The sequence below is a fragment of the Scyliorhinus canicula genome, chromosome 9 (genome assembly GCF_902713615.1).
Source record: "Scyliorhinus canicula chromosome 9, sScyCan1.1, whole genome shotgun sequence".
Taxonomy (NCBI): Eukaryota; Metazoa; Chordata; class Chondrichthyes; order Carcharhiniformes; family Scyliorhinidae; genus Scyliorhinus; species Scyliorhinus canicula.
In genome coordinates, this window is record NC_052154.1 from 21,381,594 (window position 1) to 21,408,428 (window position 26,835).

The window sequence follows — 26,835 nt, forward strand, 5'->3', positions numbered from 1 at the left end:
AGCATCATCGCACCTCTTTTACCATTAATCTGTGCCCTCTTGCTAACATCTGATTACTCGTCTTCCGGGTCTTAATAGAATCCTGCACCAGCAGCTTTCTGCTTGAAAACATGAACAGTTAGTGTATGTTTCTGTCCTTATTTTGTCTTCCCCTCTCACTACCAAGGCAAAGGAGGAAGCCCCAGCTGAATGCTCAGGACCTGAGGTTGAAATTTGGCATTGATTACTGAAACAGGCAAGCAAATTACTGAGCATTGTCACGCTTTGGAGAAATAACTTCAATTTCTAGTTCATTAAGCATATTACCCACCTCCCTTTGTAATCCTTAAGAACATGTTTGTACATGCGCTTTGCTTTTAAAACCCAATATTTAGAACATAGAACATACAGTGCAGAAGGAAGCCATTCGGCCCATTGAGTCTGCACCGACCCACTTAAGCCCTCACTTCCACCCTATCCCCGTAACCCAATAACCCCTCCTAACCTTTTGGACATGAAGGGCAATTTATCATGGCCAATCCACCTAACCTGCACGTCTTTGAACTGTGGGAGGAAACCGGAGCGCCCGGAGGAAACCCACGCAGACACGGGGAGAACGTGCAGACTCCGCACAGACAGTGACCCAGCAGGGAATCGAACCTGGGACCCTGGTGCTGTGAAGCCACAGTGCTATCCACTTGTGCTGCCCAATTTAAATTTAAATTTGATGATCTTTGCTTGACAGTGGAAAGTTGGTCCCCTCTGTCCCTCACCAAAAACTAAACATGCCAAATTACATTCACTGACAAGAGTTAACTGGGTGAGTATTTCTACATACCATTGTTATACTCACTGCATCTTCAATATTTTTAGTGATGACACTAATAACAGCCGAGGCCAGAAGCAACAAAATAAGGGGGTTCGTGAACTAGGATTGAGACCAGAAATTAGTAAATACGCAAAATAACACTGAATATATTATATATCAAAATAGATTATCTCAGTTTCTAATATACCAGCCATGAGTTTGTACGTGTCTGGCAAAATAATAAAGCGTCTGAACTGAATTAATGCGATTGTAAAAGCTGATACATGTTTTTTTTTTAAAAATTAAGCTTTCATGTTGTCTTCTGACACAGAGATAATGAACAATGCAGCCGCTACAGTGCTAGATAAACAAAACTGAATGACTTAGTGAGGGAAACATATAGTGTAATATTGTCTCAAAGGATCAAGGTCATTCAAAAAAGGATTGAAATCTTAGTTAAACAGTCAACTGTTAACAGTGCAAGGAGGAATAAGCATGAATAACGTTTTTTCCAATATATTTATAACTGTGCTTACCAACGTACACAAACCCATCAGCAAACAGGTTATTTTAACTCACAAAAAACAAAGTACTTCAGGTTAATATTTTTTTAAATCTCAGTATAAAACCTCTCCTACTGTTATGGAGCAATAAATTTACGCAATGCTAACATTTTGACTCATCCATGAAGGTGATCATTTGTTAGCCTACTGCATTTCTGATGGAAATACAAACATTTTTAAACCACTGCTAAACGACAGCTAAACTCTATTTGTATAAAAATATGTACATTTCATAAGTAAAATCTGCATAGCTTATAAAGAAATTGAAAACCTGCTTATGTGCAACAAGAGAAACTGACCCTACTCCTCTCACCAACATTCTCTCCTAGCACAACTGCAGCGAGCTAATATCGCCGCATTCCTCCCTGTCCCCAAATCAAATTCCTATTTGTTCCACTCAGATTGCAGCCACTGCTTTACCAGCAGTTGTTTCTCTCCCTGTCCTGAAGTTCCCTAACTATCTCTCCTTGGTATCCTCTTCTCCCTCATCCACATCCCTTCGCCATAACGTCCAAAGGCATGAGGTCAAATTTTCACCCTCATTGGAGGTGGGGGGGGGGGGGGGGGGGGGGGGGGCACCATCTCTCGTCGAACCAGACTTTTTCAACTTTGGTGTCCAATTTTCCCCGAGTTGTGTGCTGACTCTTCATTCTCACAATGACAAAGACCACCTAGTTCCACCTTTACAATATCTTCTGGTTCTGCCCCTGCCTCAGCCCACCAGTTGCTAAACCTCTGATCCATTACTTTGTTTGCTCTGCACTTTGACTATTTCAATGCATTCCTGGGTAGACTCCCATACAAGTCTTTCGAAGGTCTCACCCCTCCCTTTTATTAATCTTCCCTGAACTCCACTTTGGAGTTTCTTCAGTCCACATTGGCAGCCATCTTTCAGCTGTTCCTGCACCACGCTCTTGAATTCTCTTCCAATCAGTCCCTACCTCTCTACTTCCGAGATATCCTTAAAACCTGCCTTTTTGATCATGCTTCTGGTCCCCATCCCAATTCTTTAGATTGGTGTTTATTTTCTTATTCAGGGAGGCTGCCGATATCAGCAACGATCTGCTATGAAAGCCTGAGAATTCTGATGCACTGTTGCTCAGTCAAGTTGAGGAAGCAGATCCTGAGTCTGTATAACCCTATGCGGGAGCTCTGTGTGTATCACCTCTGTTCGATGAAGCACAAGGCAATGGAAAAGGCAGTTTCTGTTAGTGTTGTTGCTGCTCCTGCTGGCGTGGCTGCTCCCATTGTTCCCCATCAGAGGGTCCATGCTATAGCTATTAACGTTGCTCCCAGGCTCCGCTGAAGGCCGACAGCAGGGAAATTCAGATCAAGGTTAATAAAGTCCAAAAACGGTGAAGAAGTTACCCGAGAAGTAGTAAAAGCAGACTCTTGCTACCAGGGCTGTGAGCACAGGTCAGGAGGGTGGTCCACAGCTGTGCCTCTCAGTCTCATTGGGCAATGGTTTCCTGCTTTCTTCTCAGCTTGCTGACTCCACATAGCTAGGAAATTCATATGTTAGCAGTTAAAACCAAAATCCTGAGTTAAATCCATAATTAATTGATTTCCTACTACCGTCTTGGTCAAACCTGGAGCAGGCACTTTTAAGGTTTAAAATCTCACCCACACTTGAACCCACCCTCGGTTGGTAATACAATTCTGCAAAAAGTCCTCTTGTGATGCATAACTTTGAAAGAGAATCATAATTAACCCAAGGTCAAATCATACAATACCTACAATGCAGAAGGAGGCCATTCGGCCCATCGAGTCTGCACCACCCCTTGGAAAGAGCACCGCACTTAAGCCTACACCCTCACCCTATCCCTGTAACTCAGAAACCCCACCTAATGTTTTGGACACTAAAGGACAATTCAGCATGGCCGATCCACCTAACCTGCACATCTTTGGACGTAGGACGTATCCTTTTCAACCTTTATCTGTTTTTTGACCAAATCTGTATAATTTCAGAATTCACACACATACACATTATGCATTACCTGACCCAGGTATTTCTTCCAAATTGGTTCAGGTTTAGACACTTCAAATTCATTCCATCCATACCGCAGTCGACGTTCGAGCACCTGGACCTCCGTAAGGCCATTCTGCAAGTCAGCCTAGCATTAAAACAAAAGATGCATTTTAAAATCTCTGATGGAAAGTCCCTACAAAAGCAAAGGTTTTTTGTTAAAGTAAAACCCAGTGCATCTTTCTAACTTCATATTTCAAAATAATGCTGTCTCTTTGGCAATTTTTTGTCTTTTCGATCCACCTTTTAAAAAAAAAAAAATTTTATTGGAATTTTTTACAGAAAATATAACAACAAACAATGAAATGTAACAAAATAACCCCATAATAACTGTAACACTCCCCAAACCGTATCAACGCATGTATCACATCCCCCCCACTCCCCCAACCCCAATGAACAACAAAAAAAAACTTAAAAATAAATTAAAATTAAATATACAAACATAGTCAACATCCCCCCTCCCTCCTTCCCCCCCCCCCCCTCCCTCCTTCCCCCCCCCCCCTCCCCCCCCCCCTTTCCCCCCTCCCCCCGGGTTGCTGCTGCTGCTGTCCCAGTACCCTATCGTTGAGCCAGAGCTGCTGCTGCTGTCCCAGTACCCTATCGTTGAGCCAGATCGATCCACCTTTTAATGAGGTCACACCCAACATTGGATTGATTTGAGTGTGGCACCAAGGAAACCTAGCGAAATTGAAGCCAATGGGAATCAGGGAAAACATTTCCACTGGCTGGACTAACTGAACACAATCTCAACGTAGTCTACAAATGTGGTAAGGAGCTGTACTTGGCTGTTGCCTTCTCCAGACCCTTCCTACCCATTCCAGGCCATGCAGATCGTGAGGAAGACATAGACATCATGACAATAGATGTGCTGTCCTTTCATCAAATTCAGGAACTCAAAGCTTCCTTACAAGCGGAAATCACACTCAGACAATTGCATGAAGTCATCATGAATCCTCAAGGGAGCTTCCCCACAAGCTCTGCACGTTCCTCAGAATCAGAGGATGAATTAACCACACAGGATGGAGTCATACTGCATGGTGAGCGATTTGTCATCCCTCGTGCTCTTCAGAGGTACTACACTCTACAACTTCACTGAGGGCACCCTGGGTTTGAAGGGCCAAGAAATTACTGTACTGACCCTCCATGTGCAGACATAGAAAGGGAAGATTCCAGATGTGCACCATGCAATGCACTCAAGTCACATCACGCAAAAGAACCACTGCAGGTACATGAGATCCAGAACCTCCCATGGTTGTCCAGGGTAATTGATATCTTCGAATGGGATGGTAAACAACATTTAACCTTAGTCGATTCATATTCTGGATGGTTTGCATGAAACTACCTGCAAAATACGACGAGTGACACAGTCATCACCAAGCTCAAGAGATATTTTGCCCTACATGCTCGCCAATTTGATTCCATGGAATTTTATAAGTTTGCACACAAATGGGACTTTGAGCACATCACGAGCTCATCCCTATATCCACAGTTAGATGGTCTCGCAGAACGGATAGTTTTCTCAGCCAAATATCTTCTGGAGAAATGTGCCAAGAATTGCGCAAACTCCTGTGCTGCGCTCCTCAGCCTATGCAATCTACCATGACAGGCCCTGTCCTCGCCAGCACAATGACTCGTTTCTAGATGTACCAGGATCGCAATTCCTACTGCGATGGCTCTGCTGCAGTCCAACTTGAAAGCAAAGTTGAATGATGCTCTCATGCAATGGACTGAGAAGCAAAATGCACAATGATCGGAAGGCCTACAGACCCAGCCCTCTAACACCTGGTCAAAGACTCAAAGACCATACATGATCAGTTGGTGGCAGTGCACAGCCATTCCCTGTCATAATATACACATCAGTATATGATGGTGCAGGGACACACGCTGACTGACACACTGCAAGACCAATCAACACACACAACACAGCAGCCAATCACCAGTTAGGGCACGGTCACTATAAAGCCAGAGTGCACTAGTTTTCCCACTCATTCGGGATGCAGCCTCTGAGACAGACAGAGCCCGCAGTCAGTAGCACAAACATCCACCATGTACTAGCAGTATAGGCTGGTCAGGTTAGGCATAGGTCTTCAGTCAATCTAACATAGTGTCGACCCACAGTGCAAGTATGTTCAACAGCTCTTAGTTAACTAAAATATAGTTGTACTATTACAAGTGTTGCTAGCCTGTCTATATTACTGCTAAGGTAAACACAGTCTCCACAGATCCAGAGTACCCAACACAGCTGAACAGTTACGTGTTAGCCATAGACAGTCCCCATTATGTTCACAACCACTGGCAAATTCTACAGGTATCGGAAAACTGAACACGAGGTTCCAGGACTTTATTACCATTTTTAGCCGAGAACTGGCTTTCGAATTTCAGCTTTCTACAAGAATAAGTGGCGATGGTGGTGGTGGTGGTGGGGGCTGCACACACTGTTATATTTCATGCCACTGGATGTTCCAACTAGCAGGAAAGATGCAGACTGAATGGTCATGTGTGAATGTGATGACACGGCTACAAAATAAGTCATCTGGCAGGAGCGTGGGAATTATCCCCGCCAGTGGGCACAGAACAAAGGTTGACGTAGCTGATAAGTTAATGAATGAACTACTCTTTGTTGAAAGTCCTTTCTGTCAAGTGAGTGATCCAAGAACCCAACGCATTTATACTGGCCATGCCAGGAACATCCTTGAAAGCATAGACGTGGTATCATTGTAATGGAACATAATTGTGGGAAAATCGGGTGATTCAAATGAGTAAAACCTTTCAAAACCATCCATGTGCTGCATTTTGGAAATACAACTTATAACCGATACGCTGGATGTCTGGATGTCAAAAAGCAATCAGTTACCGAATCAATAGCAACCTATAAAGAAGCACCAAAGGAGCATTCAATTGCCTGATGAGTGCAGCTCCAACAACACTCAAGAAGCTTGACACCATCCAGGACAAAGTAACCCACTTGATTGCTCTTCCTTCAACAAACATTCAAACCCTCCACCACCGACGAACAGTGGCAACCTTGTGTACCATCTACAAGATGCACTGTGGTAACTCACCAAGGTTCCTTAGACAGCACCTTCGAAACTCATGACTATTACCATCTAGAAGGACAAGAACAGCAAATACCTGGGAACCCCACCACCTGGAGGTTCCCTCCAAGTCACTCACCACCCCGACTTGGAAATATATCACCGTTCCTTCACTGTCGCTGGGGCAAAATCCTGGAACTCCCTCCCTAACGGCATAATGGGTGTACCCATACCTGAAGGACTGCAGAAGTTCAAGAAGGCGATTCACCACCACTTTCTGAAGGGCAGCTAGGGATGGGCAATAAATGCTGGTGTAACCAGCGATGGCCACATCTCATAATTGAATTAAACAAAAACAGAAAAATCACTTATAGAGTACACGCCATGTGGCAAAAATGTTAGCTGTGTAAAACTGATTAATGTATACCAGAATTTTTTTTTTGCCTGAATTAGCTGTTCATTAACATTTTAGTACCATTTTCCAAACTCATTATGTAGGGATGGAAATAGGTTCTTGTACACATTATCCACTTGCAAAAGGGAGGGACAACAAGAACTATTTCAGGGCACAATGTTGTGTAGCCGATCTGAATCTGTAGTATGGAGGCCACTATGGTAAAGGCTACTCTGCAGGTCTCCTAGGTAGCTGACCAAAAGAGGTGCAAGACATTGTATATGCACAGATAAGAGTCCCATCTCCTGTTTTGGGTCTCCTTGAAGACATTGATCTCGATTGAGTCAGATAGGTGCTCCTCTCAATATTCTTTGGCACATCCTACAGCCCAAGCAGCAGCTGCCATTAATGTTTAAACTATTAAAAATAAAATTCAGAAAAAGTAGCTCCCTGTGGAGGCAGGAACGGGTATGCCCTGCTGACTACATAATTCACGTGCAGCAACACCTGCAATTTCCCCCACCCGAGCCATGTGATCTGACCTTCATATTTATAAAATGAACAAGCTGTCTGTGGAGGCGTGACAGCCATCGGCAAGTCTTGCATAAAATATTGCTGACGTCTGAGGACCATTTTAGCCTCTGCGGTGTCGACTCCCATACAATTTGCTCAATATCTGGTGGGGAAAGTTGCTGACAGTACCTCCACTGAAAGCAGGTTTTCCAAACAAATACCAATTTTCAAACATCTTTGTAACAACCATTTCAAAACTGCATGTTTGGATTGAAGTAAGGAATGTGCCTCTTATTTATCCACCCAAAGGCAGGTCTTTGGCATTAGTTTTTTGTTGTTGTTGACTCATAGCTAAGTGCTGTGATACTCAGCTTCGGAGGCTGGGGTGAGGAGGCAGGGTCTGGATCGACCTCATCTGAAGTTAGGATTGAACCTTCTGCTATTGGTGTTAATTTGATCGACATACTTGGCTGTCCACGGCCAACTGAACAAACTATTGAAGGAGTAAGGAATGTGAACACACAAGTACTAAGTTTATATAATGAAAGTGCCTTCAGCAAATTCTTCACATGCCACTTCAACCCGGACAACAAATACTATTCCAATAGGAGAATACAGTGAATTGTTCTTCTTTACATCAAAATATATTCTCACCTGCAGGTCGCTTACTAGCTCATCCAAGTACCGTGTACTAGCTTCTTTAGAAGACACGGGCACAATTGTTTTTTTTTTGCTACCATCTTTTAGTTCCTGGAGTACTTCATTCTCCTATTGGCAGAAAAATGTTCCTTCAATTACTGTGAAAGCATAAGTTATCATATGGTTGAAGGTATAATTTATAATCCTATGTGCTTAATCCACACATTTTTCTATCAGTCTAAAAAAAATCTTTATTAATGATAAAAAGGTAAAATATAGACACATGCAATTGGGATACATTTGATCTTCATTTGATAATTAACCAACTCTGCTACTAGGTGGATCCCTTTAGGTGGATTGGCCATGCTAAAATTGCCCTTAGTGTCCAAAATGGCCCTTAGTGTTGGGTGGGGTTACTGGGTTATGGGGATAGGGTGGAGATGTGGGCTTGGTCAGGTGCTCTTTCAAAGAGCTGGTGCAGACTCGATGGGCCAAATGGCCTCATTTTGCACTACAAATTCTAAGATAAACTGGATTGTCTTCTTGGCTCATACATTTTACTCTGACTCTGAACACATCGCGTAAAAATCCGATAATTACGCATTGAACCACGTGCACTGAACTAAAATGTATGGTCTTCCTTGTTCACTGAACCTGTGCAAAAAGGAAAACATAATAATGCCGCATCGTACGAAGGAAAAAGGACAACACATCTGTGGTGATCACAAGTTAACTAGATGCAATACAACTGAGCAAACACTAGAGGGGGCACGGGAGAGCCATATAAATAGACAGGGACAGGAAGTGAGGACACATTTCACGGAGGGCAGAACTTGGGGCAGGACACAGATACACACCAGCAAGTAGCACTGAAGGTAGCCGTAGGTAACAGCTCTGAAGAGAGAACGAATTCACAATAAAGCATCTTCTCCACATTTGAGACTACGAGCTTTATTAAGACACGAGTAACAACACATGGTACCCAGGAGTGGCTTCAGACGCTTACTACAGGACAACTCAGTGGCAGATACAGAAAGCTCAAAATGGCATGGAAATCTCCTACTGGACATTTGACTTGGGAAGACATCGCTAATTCGAGGATGTGGATTGGATACCCAGATCAGCTGGACCAGACTGGCGTTGTAAGAAATGTCTGGAAAAGGTTTAAACAAATGTTTGATATTTATCTCATAGCTAATGATGTACAAGAAGCCTCAGACAACATTAAAATAGCAATTCTCACTGCAGGGCCTGTAAATAGGAAAGTGTATAATGGATTTAAATACTCAAAAGATGAAGACAGAAACAGCTTACAAACGTTACTAAACAAATTTGAAGAGTACTGTGAGAAATTTGAACAGCAAGGCATGCTCAGAGTCCAAACTGCACAGAGACTGAGTGATGCAAAACTTAAAAAATCACGAAAAGAACAAGAAATCGCGAATGAAAAGTACAGATCAAAAAGAAGAAATAACAAGAATTTCTCACAAAGCCAAAACGCTGAAACCCTGTCCAGATCGGGAAGAGAAGGTAACTTACAACTTTTAGAAATCCAGTCCTGGTGGGAAAGAAAAATCGCTGAAATCCGCGAAAAAATGGCGTCGGAGCACATTTTGCAGTCTCCGGTAAGCAAAGAACTACAAATCGCGTCTGTGCATGCGCCGGAACCGGAAGCCGCGCATGCGCAGTTTAAAAAAGATCGCGGTGCCGATCGTTATGCGCATGCGCAAGCCGCGCATGCGCAGTCAAAAAAAGTCTTGGTCGCGGATCGTCATGCGCATGCGCAAGCCGCGCATGCGCAATGGACACAGAACCGCACAGGGAAGGAAAGCCGATTTGCGCATGCGCAATTCATTCCTACGCGTGACGCCATGACGTCTGAGCATCCCGACCACGCCCACTTAAAAGGGAAATGCCCGAAAATTGAAAATAAGACACTTAAAGTGGTAAACACAAATTTTCTTGCCTCAGAACACAGAAAAACACCTGAACTTAAACCAACAGTTAAAAACAACTTGCACAACACCCTGAAAAAAGCAGTCTGCACCACCCAAAGTGAAGAGAACAAAAAGAATTCCGAAACAACAAAAGATGATTTGTTTTTCGAAGATTACCTCTCAGACATGGCTGAGTCAGTCGGATATGCTTATCACAGCATCAGCGACACGGTCGCAAAGTTCAACACGAATCAACTCGTGGTAGAAGAAGCCAACGAAGATGAAATGGGTTTCAAAGAATACTACTCAGACATGGAGGAGTTATTTGGACATGCTGATCACAGCATCAGCGACACCGTTGCAAAGCTCAACACGACTCTACTCATGGTAGATGAATCCAACACCATGATGCCATGGCAGCTCGTCGATACATTGGATGACAGCAATACCCTAGACGAAGACGACGCCACACAGAGAGCACAGGAAGACTCCACAGAGCGAGCGATGACAGGCTCCACAGTGCGAGTGATGAAAGACTCCAAAAGGGATGCAAGCAAACACTCCCTGGCGAACACCATGCATGAACAAGACCATGCAGGTAAACCCGCTGTATCTGAGCAACCGCAAGCAGACTATGAAAGTCTACCAAGCTCACAGGAACAAGAAGAAGACAACGTACATCTAACCACTGACACCATGCATGCACAAGACCATGAAGGTCAACCTGCCGTATCTGAGCCACCACAAGCAGACTATGAAAGTCTAACAAGCTCACATGAACAAGAAGAAGACAATGCACCTCTACCCACTGCATGCGAAGACAGTGACAAGGTGATCACACTCGACGTACAGGATCACAGCGAGACTGACAGTTCTCAGCTTGTCTGTACAGAAGCACAGAGTCGGGCCACCCAACAGTCCAGAGAGACGATGCCGAAAGAAAACATGCAGATTTTGACTCCAGAAGAGGAGCACCTGGAGTCCAGAGAGACAACGCCGAAAGAAAACATGCAGATTTTGACTCCAGAAGAGGAGCACCTGGAGTCCAGAGAGACAACGCCGAAAGAAACCATGCAGATTCTGACTCCAGAAGAGGAGCACCTGGAGTCCAGAGAGACCAAGCCAAAAGAAACCATGCAGATTTTGACTCCAGAAGAGGAGCACCTGGAGTCCAGTGAGACAACATCAACAGAAATCATGAAGATTTCAACTCCAGAAGCGGAGCACCAAGAGTCCGGAGACACCACTTCAACTGAAATCATGCAGATTTGGACTCCAGAAGAGGAGCGCCAGAAGTCCACAGACACCACGTCAATTGTAATCATGGAGGTTTTGACTCCAGAAGAGGAGCGCCAAGAATCCAGAGACACCGCGTCAAATGAAATCGAGAAGAATTTGACACCGGAAGAGGAGCACCAAGAAAGCAAAGATGAGGAATCCAATTCTCCACAAATGATTGATGTCACCTGCACCGATGCAACATCAGATCATTCGCACCACTCTCGAGACGAAATGCTCAATGACTCAAATTATCCACTCGGGACACGAATAGAGTATAACAAGAAAAACAAAAGTCAAAAGAAGCACAGCAGAAACGGGACAAACAACAGCAAGAACAAAAGCAACATGAAGCGCGACAAGACAAACAACAAAGTCAGGCACAAAGATAGCGACAACGACAGAGACAGAAACAACAAGAACGGCAACGTAAACAACAAAGTCAGGAACAAAGATAGCGACAACACCAAAGACAGAAACGACAAAAACAGCAACACGAACGGCAATGAAAACAACAAAGTCAGGAACAACGACAGTGCCAACACCAAAAACAGGAACGACAGAAACAACAGCAATGAAACAACGACTTGTACACAATGGTACTACTCGGCACATGAAGGACAATGCCACAGCACACTGCAAAACGATGACAAGACTACAAACATGTCATGGGATGACAACGAATCGCACAAACTCACGTCTGCTCCAGAACGAGCAAGCACACCAGCATCCAAGGCGGATGAGACAATAAATCAATACCACAAGCACAGAAAAAAGTCCATGCCAGTCAACATCAGTGAGGTGACCATGCAAACACCTCGGGATGATGCATTGGGTACTTAAAATAACAAGGAACACCAACAACATTCACAGCGGACTTGCAATATCAATATCACCATGTCATCAACAACAAAAAGAAAAAAAGCTCTGAACAAATTCATCAAGTTTGGACTCATAAATGTTTTTATTAAGATTGGACATATAAATACATTGGCTTTGTAAAATATGCAATAGCACCATCACCTGTATAGATACGCATATCATAAGTAACTGTTTTCTATAATTTTCTTTAACGATGTACAGCAAATATGTAAAGAGAAAAAGGGGGATGTGGTGATCGTAGATTTTTTTTTTTATAAATGTTTTTATTCAGTTTTCATATTTTATATTGAACAAATTACAAATTGTTAGGAGAGAGAAACAAAAAAAAAACAAACACGCAAAAATTAACATACATATTTACAGGTAAGCATCTTCGTAGTAGTAACTGCGCCCCCCCCCCCCCCTCAACATGTTTATTTAGTTTGGTTTTGGGCCTTAGCTAGCCATCGAACCCCCGTAACGAACCTGTAGCCCCCCCCCCTCCCGCTACCTTCCCCCGACTATTCTTCCTCTTGTACATTGGCCACAAATAGGTCCCGGAACAGTTGCATGAATGGCTCCCACGTTCTGTGGAAGCCGTCGTCCGACCCTCGGATGGCAAATTTGATTTTCTCCATTTGGAGAGATTCCGAGAGGTCGGACAGCCAGTCTGCAGCTCTGGGTGGTGCTGCTGACCGCCAGCCAAACAGGATTCTACGGCGGGCAATCAGGGAGGCAAAGGCAAGGGCGTCCGCCCTCCTCCCCAGGAATAGATCTGGCTGTTCTGAAACCCCGAAGACCGCCACTATCGGGCATGGCTCCACCCTCACTCCCACCACTTTGGACATAACCTCGAAGAAGGCTGTCCAGTACTCCACGAGTCTGGGGCAAGACCAGAACATGTGGGCGTGGTTGGCCGGGCCTCTTTGGCACCGTTCACATCTGTCTTCCACCTCCGGGAAGAACCTACTCATATGGGTTCTTGTTAAGTGGGCTCTATGTACCACTTTTAGTTGCGTCAGGCTGAGCCTTGCGCACGTGGAGGTGGAGTTGACCCTATGCAGTGCTTCGCTCCAGAGTCCCCACCCTATCTCCATCCCCAGGTCGTCCTCCCATTTCCTCCTTGTTGCGTCCAGTACGGTGTCGTCCCTATCTACCAGTCGGTCATACATGTCACTACAGTTCCCTTTCTCTAGGATACTTGCGTCCAGTAGGTCTTCCAGTAGTGTCTGTCGTGGCGGTTGTGGGTACGTCCTTGTCTCCTTTCGTAGGAAGTTTTTGAGCTGCAGGTACCGTAGCTCGTTCCCCCCAGCTAGCTGAAATTTCTCTGTCAGTTCGTCCAGTGTTGCGATCCTGTCGTCCGTGTATAGGTCCCTGACTGTCAGTGTCCCCCCGTCCTGTCTCCACCTTTTGAAGGTGGCGTCGGTCAGTGCTGGTTTGAACCTATGGTTGTTGCAGATGGGAGCCCTGTTCGACATTTTGGTCAGGCCAAGTTGCTGCCGCAGTTGGTTCCAGGATTGGAGGGTGGCTGTCACCACTGGGCTGCTGGAGTGTTTTTTGGGTGGGGATGGGAGTGCTGCCGTGGCGAGGGCCCGGAGGGAGGTTCCCATGCAGGAGGCCTCCTCCGCACGCACCCACTCAGCTTCTGGCTCCTGGATCCATCCCCTTACTCGCTCGGCTGTTGCTGCCCAGTGGTAGAATTGTAGATTCGGGAGGGCTAACCCTCCCCTGGTTTTTGTTTTTTGTAAGACCTTCTTTGGGATCCTAGCATTTTTACCCCCCCATACGAACGCCATGATGAGTTTGTCCAGCGCTTTGAAAAAGGCCTTGGGGATGTAGATCGGAATGGATCTAAACAGGAAGAGGAACCTGGGCAGTACGTTCATTTTGATCGTCTGAACTCTCCCCGCGAGGGAGAGCGGGAGTGTGTTCCATCTTTGCAGGTCCTTTTTAACTTCCTCCGTCAGGCTGGTGAGGTTCCATTTGTGGATCCCTTTCCAGTCATGGGCTATTTGGATCCCCAGGTAGCGGAATTTATGTCGGGCTTGTTTGAACGGCAGCCCCTTTAGTGCTGCCCCCCCCCCCCCCCCCCCCTTGCGGGTGTAATGGGAAGATCTCACTTTTGCTCATGTTGAGTTTGTAGCCCGAGAAGGCTCCAAACTCTTTCAGGAGCGCGATGATTCCGTCCATGCTGCTTTGTGGGTCCGAGATATAGAGGAGCAGATCATCCGCATAGAGTGAGACTCTGTGCTCTCTACCTCCCCTTCGGATCCCCCTCCAATTTTTTGCTGCCCTGAGCGCGATTGCTAGCGGTTCAATTGCTAGTGCGAACAGCAGCGGGGACAGTGGGCATCCTTGTCTGGTGCCCCTGTGCAGCTGGAAGTATTGGGAGTTGGTATTGTTGGTCTGTACACTCGCCATGGGAGCGTTGTACAGGAGCTTTACCCAAGCGGTGAACCCTGTTCCAAGCCCGAACCGCTCCAGTACCTCTATGAGGTATTTCCACTCGACTCTGTCGAAGGCCTTTTCTGCGTCCAGGGAGACGATCACCTCTTGTGTTCTCTCCCCGGAGGGGGTCATTATCACGTTCAGCAGGCGCCTGATGTTCGCGGTCAGCTGTCTACCTTTGACAAAGCCCGTCTGGTCCTCTGTGACCACCTCAGGTACACAGTCTTCTAGCCTTTTGGCTAGGATTTTGGCCAGTATTTTGGCGTCTGCATTCAGCAGAGATATGTGGTGATCGTAGATTGACTAGATACAAAACAACTGAGCAAACACCAGAGGGAGAGCTATAAATACACCAGGACAGGATGTACAATTTTCTTTAACGATGTACAGAAAATATGTAAAGAGAAAAAGGGGGATGTGGTGATCACAAGTTAACTAGATGCAATACAACTGAGCAAACACTAGAGGGGGCACGGGAGAGCCATATAAATAGACGGGGACAGGAAGTGAGGACACACTTCACGGAGGGCAGAACTTGGGGCAGGACACAGATACACACCAGCAAGTAGCACTGAAGGTAGCCGTAGGTAACAGCTCTGAAGAGAGAACGAATTCACAATAAAGCAGCTTCTTCACATTTGAGACTACGAGGTTTATTAAGACACGAGTAACAACACAACATCCAAGAACGCTCAAGACATAGACACCGTGTGGAGTCAGATGATCTTTTGCTCTGTTTGACATAATTTCATTTTGCATTTCCCTTAGACATTTGGGGCGCGATTCTCCGCTCCCCACGCCGGGTGGGAGAATCGCGGGAGGGCCGGTCGATTCACGACACGCCGCCCTGACACCCCCCCGCGATTCTCCCAACCCGCTCGGAGAATTGCCCCTCGCCGTTTTTCACGGCGACCGGGGATTCTCCGGCCCGGATGGGCCGAGTGGCCTGACGTTCCCGACCGGTTCACGATGGCGGGAACCACATCTGGTCCCTGCCGTCGTGAACATTGCGCCAAAGTTCTGTTTGAAGCTTGTGGGGGGCGGAGAGGGGAGAGAGCACCACGACCGTGCTCGGGAGGGGACTGGTCCGCGATCGGTGCTCACCAATCGTTGGGCCGGCGTCTCCAAGAGACGCACTCTTTCCCCTCCGCTGCCCCGCAAGATCAAGCTGCCACGTCTTGCGGGGCAGCGGAGGGGAAGACGGCAACTGCGCATGTGCGGGTTGGAGCCGTCAGCAGTCGTGACGTCAGCCGCGCATGCGCGGGTTGGAGCCTTGCAACCTGTGCATGCGCGGCTGACGTCACGACGGCGCTGCCGTCGCGTCATTCTCAGCGCGCCGCCTTCACGCAAGCGTCAAGGCCCAACGGCCGAGATTTACAGAGCGCTGCTCCTAGCCCCCTGGGGGGGGAGGGGGGGGGGTTGGGGAGGGTGAATAGGGTGCCTCCGAGGCCGTCGTGAAACTCGTCCGAGTTCACGACGGCCTTCCCGATGCCGCGCGGGAGCGGAGAATTCCGCCCTTAGGCATTGAAAAATGTAAATGAAGTGCTCAAGACACAATATACAGGCAAGGCATAAATCACGGCTTTCAGAGGATGATCGTAAATTGTGCAAGTCGTCAGAAATTTCAGTACAAGCAATGAGAAGAACCAATGTAGCTGTGCGAAATGATAACGTTTTCATGGCAGAAAGTGGGAATAGATCTTTTCTGTCTAGCAGGAAAAGAATAGTGATGTAGTTAGTGATCGGCCATTTCTCTAACTTTCCAGTTGGTAAAACTAGCCAATTCATCAGCCAGGTGTGTCATCGAACAAACCAAAGATATTTTTGCTCATCGTGGCATACCACAACTTGTGATGAGTGACAATGGGCCATGTTTTAGCAGCCATGAATGGACCGAGTTCGCATAGAACTATGATTTTTGACGCATCATATCTGGACCTCTTTGTCCGCAATCCAATGGGAAGGTTGAAAAAGGTGTTCACATTGTGAAGTAACTGTTCAAAAAAGCAATGGACAGTCGGGAAGCTCCCATTTCTTGCGTTACTTAGCTAAAGAGCAGCACCATTGATTAATGGGTTATCACCTTCACAATTCTTAATGAATCGACAACTCAACCAACTTACCATATATTTCACAGGAGCCAACCAATTGTAAACGCATGAAGAAGCTCAAATTTCAAAAAAGAAGGCAGAAGAAATATTGTGATAGATCTACAAGATGTCTGCAACCGCTAGCAAAGAATGACACAGTCAGGATAGAATATCCTGATGGATATGGATGGTTGAAGTGAGCAATGTTAATACAACCATCAGGTCCATAGAAGGTCAACAAGACACGGAAGAAAATCAGAGGTTGAATTTGTGATGGACATTGAATATGTAAATAATTGAAGTATTATGCATATCATATGTATTGTGTATTGAATTGAGATTATGCATGTAAATATTGTTCATTTCCAAAGGAAAAGGGATGTGATGACATGCATAAGCAATTATATAACTATTAACAGATACGACCTCCAACCAGCAGATGGCAGTAAAAAACAACCACGTGACACTGTTACCTTGGGGAGTCTGGTGAGTAGTTGTCGTAGTGGATAGTCGCACTGTCTGTGCGGAATTGCACGTTCTCCCTGTGTCTGCGTGGGTTTCCTCCGGGTGCTCCGGTTTCCTCCCATAGTCCAAAGATGTGCAGGGGTAGGTGGATTGGCCAAAAGAAAAGGCAAGGTAAGGCGGGGTTACGGGGATAGGGTGGAGGTGTGGGGTTAGGGTGCTCTTTCCAAGGGCCAGTGCAGACTCGATGGGCCGAATGGCCTCCTTCTGCGCTGTAAATTCTGTGATTCTGTGATTTGTAATAGCTTTTAGATAATTTTAGACTAGTGATTTAATAATGAGAAATTTTAATAGTTTTCATATTGTTATCTGACCCATGTTATTATTAATCAATAGATATTCAACTAGTCACGAACTAGACGTTCTCTAGTGCACTAATTCCGTCTGGCGAAGCACCAGAAGCTAAGAGTAAGTTACAAACTTCATGAATAAATGCAATTGTGTGACAAATGCTTGCACTGTTATTTATCATTTTGCAACAGGATACCTCTTGCAACAACTTCTGAACTGTCGGATTAGAATGCTTCACTAGCTATAGCAGCACATAGAATTTACATAGAATTTACAGTGCAGAAGGAGGCCATTCGGCCCATCGAGTCTGCACCAGCTCTTGGAAAGAGCATCCTACCCAAGGTCAACACCTCCACCCTATCCCCATAACCCAGTAACCCCACCCAACACTAAGGGCAATTTTGGACACTAAGGGCAATTTAGCATGGTCAATCCACCTAACCTGCACATCTTTGGACTGTGGGAGGAAACCAAAGTACCCGGAGGAAACCCGCACACACACGGGGAGGATGTGCAGACTCCACACAGACAGTGACCCAAGCCGGAATCGAACCTGGGACCCTGGAGCTGTGAAGCGAGTGTGCTATCCACAATGCTACCGTGCTGCCCTTACTTGTTCTGTGTACTTCCTCATCTTAGTCTGCACCTACCCCTATGAACACCCTTTTTACCCTAATTCCAACCAGATTTTATTCAAATTGTTTGAAGCACGAATGCCCTTGACTAGGAATCTGTACTAGAGGACCGCTTCAATGTGGAACAGACTTAACCTTACCTGTAAAACCAAATGTTTAGTTTGTGCCCTTTTACAATCGGCAAGATTTACATGACAGATAAACTTATTTTTTCAGAAAGATTTGAACTTCCAGTTAATAGCTGAAACAATGACACAACAAAGTTTTCACATTTTAAAGCTTTTACTGTTGACAAATGTTAAAAGCACTATTGACCAAACACCATTTCTATTTTGCGGGAAACTTATACTTCAAACTAGAAAGAAGAACATTCTCCTGTTATACTTATCACACAACACACTCCTCAGGGCTGCTCTTATAGCAAACATTTCACATTTTCTCCCAGCTACCACTGCGCACCTGTATCCTCAGTTTCCACGAGAAGTGTCAGCCTCCAGGTACTTTGCTCAGTTTTCCGTGAATTTCTTAAATCTACCACAGATAGTAAAGCATGTTCTGCTGAAATTCTTCCTCCAGCCCTGCCAGGATAAATCTCCTGGAATCCTTGAAAAGCTGCAGGACACGTCTCTTCGATTGAAGACCATCTCTCTCCCACAGCTCTCAAAGCTCACAAAGTCAAGCAGCCTTTTCTTGAGGAGAGCCTTCAGAAGTTCTGTAGAAGGGTCATATCGATTCGATTCGTTAATTGTGTTCCTCCCTCCACAGATACTGTCAGGCTTGCTGAGTTTATCTCGCATCTTCTGCTTTTATTTCGGATTTCCAGCATCCTCAGTATTTTGCTTTTATCTGAGCCTTTTTTTTCTTTTGAATGTAGAGAACTGCTGTCTGTCTGAGACAGTTCTTTGTTGGTGGGGAAGCCTACAACCGGATCGCAAACCTGGCTTTCCTTGAAAATGGAATGAGTTATAAATATACGCAGGGAATGTCCCTCTCTGCAGTTAAAGTACAAATTTTCCACAAGAAGAAAATATGTCATTTATTCTGTGAAATCTTGACGTGCCATTTTTTCAGTTTTTAAACTGGTAATTCAAACGACCTTTTAAAGGTTATTAGTCTCTACATGGATCATAACAGGCCACAGACATCCTTCCCATGACAACATGAAACACATTAGCCTTACATTCAGGTCGAAAAGCTAATTACCGGAAGGTATCCTGGGACCCAACTTGCTTCTGTCTCAAAGTAGTTGGATAGCTTATAGTACAACTGTTTATAATTCAATACCTACAACACCTTCCTGGAACTTTGGGAGACTCCGTCTACTCACTCAGCAACTGATGTCATTGGTTCCATGTGTAAATACCTTGCACCTTCCTCTCAGTAAAGCAACCTAAGTCTTCCTTCGATCTTCAATAATTGAGCCATCCAGGATAATTCTCAGGCAGACTGCAGAACAGGCCACATGATCCCCTTCAATTACCCTAAATATAAAGCTAGAGTCACAAAGCATAATACGCTTGGAAACCTCCTAATTGCAACAGTCCTTTTTAGTTCAGTCTCCTCAATCTCAGCTAAATATGTTGCTTACTTCTAGCATATCTTTCAACATTTTAAAGGATTTGAATATTTCCACTCAATTTCTTTGACAAAAAACTTAGGTGCACAAGTCTCACCTCATTCCTTCATATCGGGCATTCCCATCTAACACATAGTCTTCCTTTGCAACACAGGATATCCAAAACTGCAGAGTGTTTTCCTTTCCCACAGCAGGTAGAGAAACAACTTGGGTCCCCTCATTGAGCATATTGCAAAACTATTGGCTGCAATATCAATATTCAAGGTAAGTGCAAATAAAGTTATTATTAATGTGTTCTTGGGATGTGGGCCACAGTACTGTTAAGGTGTTCCAGGATTTCGACCCAGCGATAACAAAGAAGCTCCGATATAGTTCCAAGTCAGGATGGTGTGTGACTTGGGAGGGGTAATTCCAGGTGTTGGTGTTCTCATCATCTCCTGTCCTTGTTCTACTGGGTAGTAAAAGGTCACAACTTTGGAAGGTGATGTCCAAGGAGACTTAAGTTGCTGCAGTCTGATCTTAGGCAGACGCTCGGGATTGCTTCCACTCAATTTTGATGGCACGGAGAGGCGTGATAAGTCCAATGCACCATCTGCAGACACCTCCACTGCAGGTCAGGTGGCATTGGAGGATCAGGTAGGTGAGCTGTTTGGAGGTGTGTGCTTTCTCCGTAACTCGCATTTGCCTCCCAAAAAGTATTTCTGTTTGTTCCGTGCCTTCCCAAAAGGAGCCTTTTCCATTTTGATCAGACACACGCCAAGGACCTCATGAGCCGGCAGAGAGGTTTGACTCTTCGGAACTGCTTCAAGGACATTGCGAGAGAATTTCCGCTGTCTTGCTTGGAGAGGTCTTTGAATTGGAGTAGTGCATTTGCTTTGCGTGTCCGGTGTCAGGCATTGGAACATGTTTTGTCTTGCGTAGTTGGTTTTGAATGATTAGCACCTTGATGGTAAACATATTGGCTTTTGAGAAGGCACTGCTGTTGAACCATCTTTCTTGCCACTCAATTTGGAGTATCTTGCAAAACCACTGTTACTGGTACTTATCCAGTGCTTTGAGATCCCTGCTAAAGGTTGTCTAAATCTCCAAAACATTTAGGAGTGAGGAGATTGCTGCCCCCCTAGCAAGGGGACATTCAAGGTGACAATGAATTTCAGTTGTCTCCTGCCTTCATTGACAGGAGGCCCCCAAGACTTCCTTTCTCTCTTGAGTGCCAATCGCAAATCCTGCACCGTTTCTCATTGGAATCGATTGTGTTCCACGTGGCGCCTGTGCTAGCCTCTCGATGAACATAGATAGAACATAGAACTGTACAGCACAGTACAGGCTCTTCCACTCACGATGTTGTGCCAAACTAGTCTGAAACTAAGATCAAATCAACCGACTCCCAATCATTCTAGTGCACTCCATATGCCTATCCAATAACCGCTTGAAAGTTCCTAAAGTATCCGACTCCACTACCATAGCTGGGAGTGCGTTCCACGCCCCAACCACTCTCTGAGTAAAGAACCTACCTCTGACATCCCTCCTATATCTTCCACCATGAACCTTATCGTTATGCCCCCTTGTAACAGCTACATCCACCCGAGGAAAAAGTCCCTGAATGTCCACTCTATCTATCCCTCTCATCATCTCATACATCTCAATTAAGTCACCTCTCATCCTCCTTCGCTCCAATGAGAAAAGCCCTAGCTCCCTCAACTTTTCCTCATAAGACCTACCCTCCAATGCAGGCAGCATCCTGGTAAATCTCCTATGCACCCTTTCCAATGCTTCCACATCCTTCCTATAATGAGGTGACCAGAACTTCACACAATGCTCCAAATGTGGTCTAACCAAGGTCTTATACAGTTGCAGCATAACGTCACGGCTCTTAAACTCAATCCTCCTGTTAATAAATGTTAACACACTATAGGCTTTCTTCACGGCTCTATCCACTTGCGTGGCAACTTTCAGAGATCTATGGACATGAACTCCGAGATCTCTCTGCTCCTCCACTTTCTTCAGAACCCTGCCGTTAACCCTGTAATTCGCATTCAAATTTGTCCTACCAAAATGAATCACCTCACACTTATCAGGGTTAAACTCCATCTGCCAGTTTTCAGCCCAGCTCTGCATCATATCAATGTCTCTTTGCAGCCTACAACAGCCCTCCACATTATCCACTACTCCACCAATTTTGGTGTCATGAGCAAATTTACTAACCCAAACTTCAACTCCATCATCCAAGTCATTGATAAAAATCACAAATAGCAGAGGACCCAGCACTGATCCCTGTGGTACACCGCTGGTGACTGGGCTCCAGGATGAAAATTTACCATCTACCACCACCCTCTGCATTCTATGTGATAGCCAGTTATTGATCCAATCGGCCAAATTTCCCTCTATGCCTTGCCTCCTTATTTTCTGCATGAGCCGACCATAGGGCACTTTATCAAAATCCTTACTAAAATCCATGTATACGACATCAACTGCTCTACCTTCATCTCTGTACTTAGTTACCTCCTCAAATAATACAATCAAACTTGTGAGGCAAGACTTACCCCTCACAAATCCGTGCTGACTATCCTGGATTAAGCACTATCTTTCCAAATGATCGTAAATCCTATCCTCAGGACCCTTTCCAATGATTTACCGATGACCAAAGTGAGACTAACCAGCCTATAATTCCCAGGGTTATACCTATTCCCTTTCTTGAACAAGGAGACAACATTTGCCTCTCTCCAGTCTTCTGGCACAATGCGTGCAGACAGTAAGGACATAAAGATCAAAGCCAAAGCTCTGCAATCTCATCCCTCGCCTCCCAAAGAATCCTAGGATATATCTCATCAGGCCCAGGGGACTTATCTATCCTCAGGCTTCTCAAAATTTCTAACGCTGCTTCCTTCTGAATATCTACCTCCTCCAGCCTACCAGCCTGTATCGCACTATCCTCCTCAGCAACATGTCCCCTCTCCTTTGTGAACACTGAAGAAAAGTATTCATTTAGGGCCTCTCCTGTATCTTCAGACTCCATGCACACATTCCCACTATTGTCCTTGACCGGCCCTAACGTCACTTTGGTCATTCTTTTATTCCTCACATAAGTGTAAAAAGCCTTGCAGTTTTCCTTGATCCTACCTGCCAAAAACTTCTCATGCCCCCCCCCCCCCCCACCCCCCCACCCCCCCCCCCCCCCCCCCCCCACCCCCCACCCCCCCCCAGCTCTCCTAAGCCCTTTCTTGAGCTCCTTCCTAGCTATCTTGTATCCCTCAAGTGCCCTAACTGAACCTTGGTTTCTCATCCTTATATAAGCCCCCTTCTTTCTCTTGACAAGACATTCAACCTCTTTTGTAAACCATGGTTCCCTCACTCGACCATTTCCTCCCTGCCTGACAGGGACATACATATCAAGGACACACAGTATTTGCTCCTTGAACAAGCTCCACATCTCAAATGTGCCTATCCCTGACAGTTTCTGTTTCCATCTTATGCTCCCCAATTCTTGCCTAATCGCATCGTAATTACCCTTCCCCCAGTTATAAACCTTGCCCTGCCGTATGTACCCATGGACGTTGAATCGGCCCATGTGCAGCATCAGTTTTGCTGTCATGGATGTCCATGAATCCTGGTCCGTTGTCAACACTTAGGGCTGGATTCTCTGATTTCAGCCAAAACCGTCGGAGCCGCCCCCGCACTGATGCTCTGACTGCGGGGGCTAGTAGTCGCGCCACATAAAGCCCCCGGCTTCACCTGCAGATGTGGATGGAGAATTGCCGGGTCTGTGGCGACCTGCGGCGGCCGCGCAGTGAAACATGGCGCATGCCTGGCCTGCCTGATAGTGTCCACCTGTAACCCCTCTTGCTACCCCTGGACCCCCTCCCCCCCCACCAGTCCTCCCAGCCCCCGTCGAAGCCGCCCCCCGGCCAGAGGAACAGCTACCCCCCCTCCGCCCTCGATTATGGCGGTGCTGGACACAGGCCGCAGCTGCCACGCGAGGTCCCCGAAAACTATGAGCACACGTGACTGATGCCATCGGGAAGCCAGCCCATCAGGCGTGGAGCATTGGGGGAGGGCCTCAGGTGACGTCCTGAGGCCGTCCCAACTGTGTGCCGCGTACTCAGCGATCACGCTGTTTCTGAGGGGCGGAGCATCTGAAAAACGGCACAGCCCCCGATTTCGGAGTAAAGACGGATTCTCCGACCAATCTTTGAACTCGATTTTGCCGTCGGCAATCGGAGAATCCCGCCCTTAGTCTCAGAAACGGAGAATCCAGCCGTCCTTTTTGACCACATTCTCTACTAAGATAGAATGGTTCTGCTGTTGAGGATCACAGCTTCCCGACCATCATAAAGTAGGCAGAGGATAGCAACAAAATTCTGAGGGTAACCAATTTGAGAAGGATATTTCATAAGCTCTCATGGTTGAAAGCCAAAAGCTTATGTGAGGTTGAAAAAGGCCACATACAGCAGTTGGTGCCGTTTCTTTCATTTTTCTTGCAAATGCCACACAGTGATGATTGTATCTGTAGTATCTCTCAAATAGGCAAAATCTGCACTGTGTAACAAGCTTGTTACGGACCATTAGCATTTAAAGAGAAACCCAAACACACCATAAGTCAATGACAGAATTACTTCATACCATTTCACTCTTAAAACAAGCAAACATTAATTGTCTATAAAAATTAAATGAAGCAAGCACTATTAACATTTTAGCTGATAATTGCTTATGCTATGAACTTGGTTATACTTCCCAATTACCCCCAAGAATTCCTTTACACAATAATCTGGAAGGTTCATTAGCTCTGCCTGGGTTCAACCCAAAGGAATGTGACAGGCCTGAAGAACATTTTCTTTCATTCCAAGAATTGCCACCTTGTCATGGTGGAGAGGCTTGAGCACTTCATTCATCACGTGAGCAATGCTGTCAGGAGTCTTGAACTGCCAGCAGGGTCAGAGGTCAGAGGAGAGGTACCAGATAAATCCAAAATGGCAAATCAGGTGGAAGATACTTGTATGGTATCAGCATCTGCAACGGCGGATGAAGGCTGCAGCAGTAGAGGAGGTCCCCAGTCATCGAGGTTTTGCCACTGGAACTACTTTCCGTCAAGGACCATGCATCTTCTGATGTCCAATGGCATTCCCATGTTAAACGATATCCCGCACCAGGCATCTACCTAGAGGAAACCAACACCCCCTAGAATATAAAACTAGTCTCAGTAATGGTGACCATGAGAACTATCATTGATTATTGTCCTTTGGGAGGTGGGCATCTGCCATCCTTACTTGGCCTGGCCTACATGTGACTCCAAATCCACAGGAAAGTGGCTTATTCTTAACTGCCCTCTGAAATGGCCTTTCAAGTCACTTGGTTGAGGGGAAATTATGGCCACATCCCATGAAAGAATTAAAACGTGTTTTGTAAATATATTACTTCACAATGTCGGTGGCGATAGTTTTCATTCTCTCGAGTCACAGACAAATTCATTTCTGTCGAACAACTTTCTAAATGGAGATCACATTAGGTTACCATCTTTCACACATTCTTTTTAATATTGTTCAACTGGACATCAATTTAACCACTTGCTTCCTGGCTAAACTGTAAATTAGTGATTGATGATGTGGGTATACATTAATAAAGTAGTTACTTATTTAAAGAGCACATACTGCTCCTAATCTAGATTCCCATTACAGCTTCACACCAAACTTCCTTCTTCAGCCACATCATTCAAATGCTTCTAAAGTGACACAGAGTTTTCACAAGCAGCTCTATCTCCTGGCCATCATGTGTCATTCTGGAGGGCTGCAAATCCGTTACTCTCTGTGAATACAAGTCTCTTGCAAAGGGACCAGCAGAAGAACAGTCACAGGAAAAAACCTCCAATTAAAATGTATACATTGAAAATAATCCCAGACAGTGAACTAATTAGTTATGGGGCAAAGGAAATTGATGTATAGGAGGACAAAAGCAGTTATTTATCGTCCCCTGAAATGAAGGCATAATTGATTTAATTTGAACCTGGAAAGCCATTTTCTTTTAAACCTAGGATTAATGTCGAGGGTAACAAATTTATAGTTATTATGCAACGAATATTATGAAGACATTAATATCTACGAGGCATTATTAGCACATTTTGAATGGTTTGATTAATTGTTAACTCATAGCTTTCGGTTTTAAATCTTCTTCCAGTATTAGTTCAACCTCATAAAACAAACCAGATTGACAGATCAGATGCTTCGGTTTGCCCCTCCTCACACATGGCAACACAGTAGCACAGCGGTTAGCACTGCTGCCTCATAGTGCCAGGGACCGGGATTCAATTCTGGCCTTGGGTGACTGTGCGGAGTTTGCATGTTCTCCGTTTGAACGTTCTTCGCATGTCTGCATAGATTTCCTCCAGGTGTTCTGGTTTCCTCCCACAGTTCCATGATGTACAGGTTAGGTGGATTGTCCATGATCAATGTGAGGGCTTATGGGGATAGGATGGAGGAGTGGGCCTCAGCAGAGTGCACATTTTGAGGGTCAGTGCAGACCCGAGGGGCAGAATGGCCTCCTTCTGCACTGTAGGAACTCTATAAAAAAAAAATTCTGCGCAGACTGGAGTTTATCCAGACCTGTGTTTTTTTAAATATATATAAATCGAGGGCACGTCGACTAATTGGCTCTTTGCAATAACTTCCATCAATGGAAATGGTTTTAAAGTACTGGTGAAAAATCAAGTTTTCCAGAATTATTATCATTGAACTGATTGAACAATTTTGTTTTTGTTAGTTCTTCCTCTTAATAAATACTTCTCAGGAAGCATGGTGGTACAGTGGTTAGCACTGCTGCCTGACAGCGCCAGGGACCCGGGTTTGATTTCAACCTCAGGTAACCGTCTGCGTACAATTTCCACCTGCGCGGGTTTCCTCCGGGTGCTCCGGTTTCCTTCCACAGTCCAAAGATGTGCAGGTTAGGTAGGTTGACCCGTAGTATCCAAAGGTTAGAGGGTTACAGGGAATAGGAGGGGATTGGGTCTGTGTTTCAAATGGTTGGTGCAGACTGGATGGGCCGAATGACCTCCTTCTGCACTCTAGGGTGCTGCGATTCTATGAATTTCCAGATTGACCTGCGAGACCGCACCTGAAATATTGTGTGCAGAGTGGTCTCCTGATCCATGGAAGGATATACACGCTTTATAGGCATAGTAGAACAGAGGTTCATCAGACTAATCCCAGGCGGGATTGTACAATGAGGAGATGTTGAGGAAACTGGGCCTGTA

At 45.5% G+C, this 26,835-nt stretch overlaps 1 protein-coding gene across 2 annotated transcripts in view; it reads right to left on the reverse strand.

Annotated features, from left to right (window-relative positions):
* Positions 1 to 26,835, reverse strand: part of LOC119971145 (calcium-transporting ATPase type 2C member 2-like) — a 138,242-nt gene that overhangs the window by 102,316 nt on the left and 9,091 nt on the right. For both annotated transcript variants that reach the window (XM_038806318.1, XM_038806317.1), the window contains exons 2-4: positions 7,973 to 8,086; positions 3,348 to 3,464; positions 818 to 907 (exon numbers count right to left, since the gene is read on the reverse strand). In XM_038806318.1, coding sequence (XP_038662246.1) covers positions 818 to 907; positions 3,348 to 3,464; positions 7,973 to 8,086 — 321 coding nt within the window. The remainder of the gene's footprint in view (positions 1 to 817; positions 908 to 3,347; positions 3,465 to 7,972; positions 8,087 to 26,835) is intronic.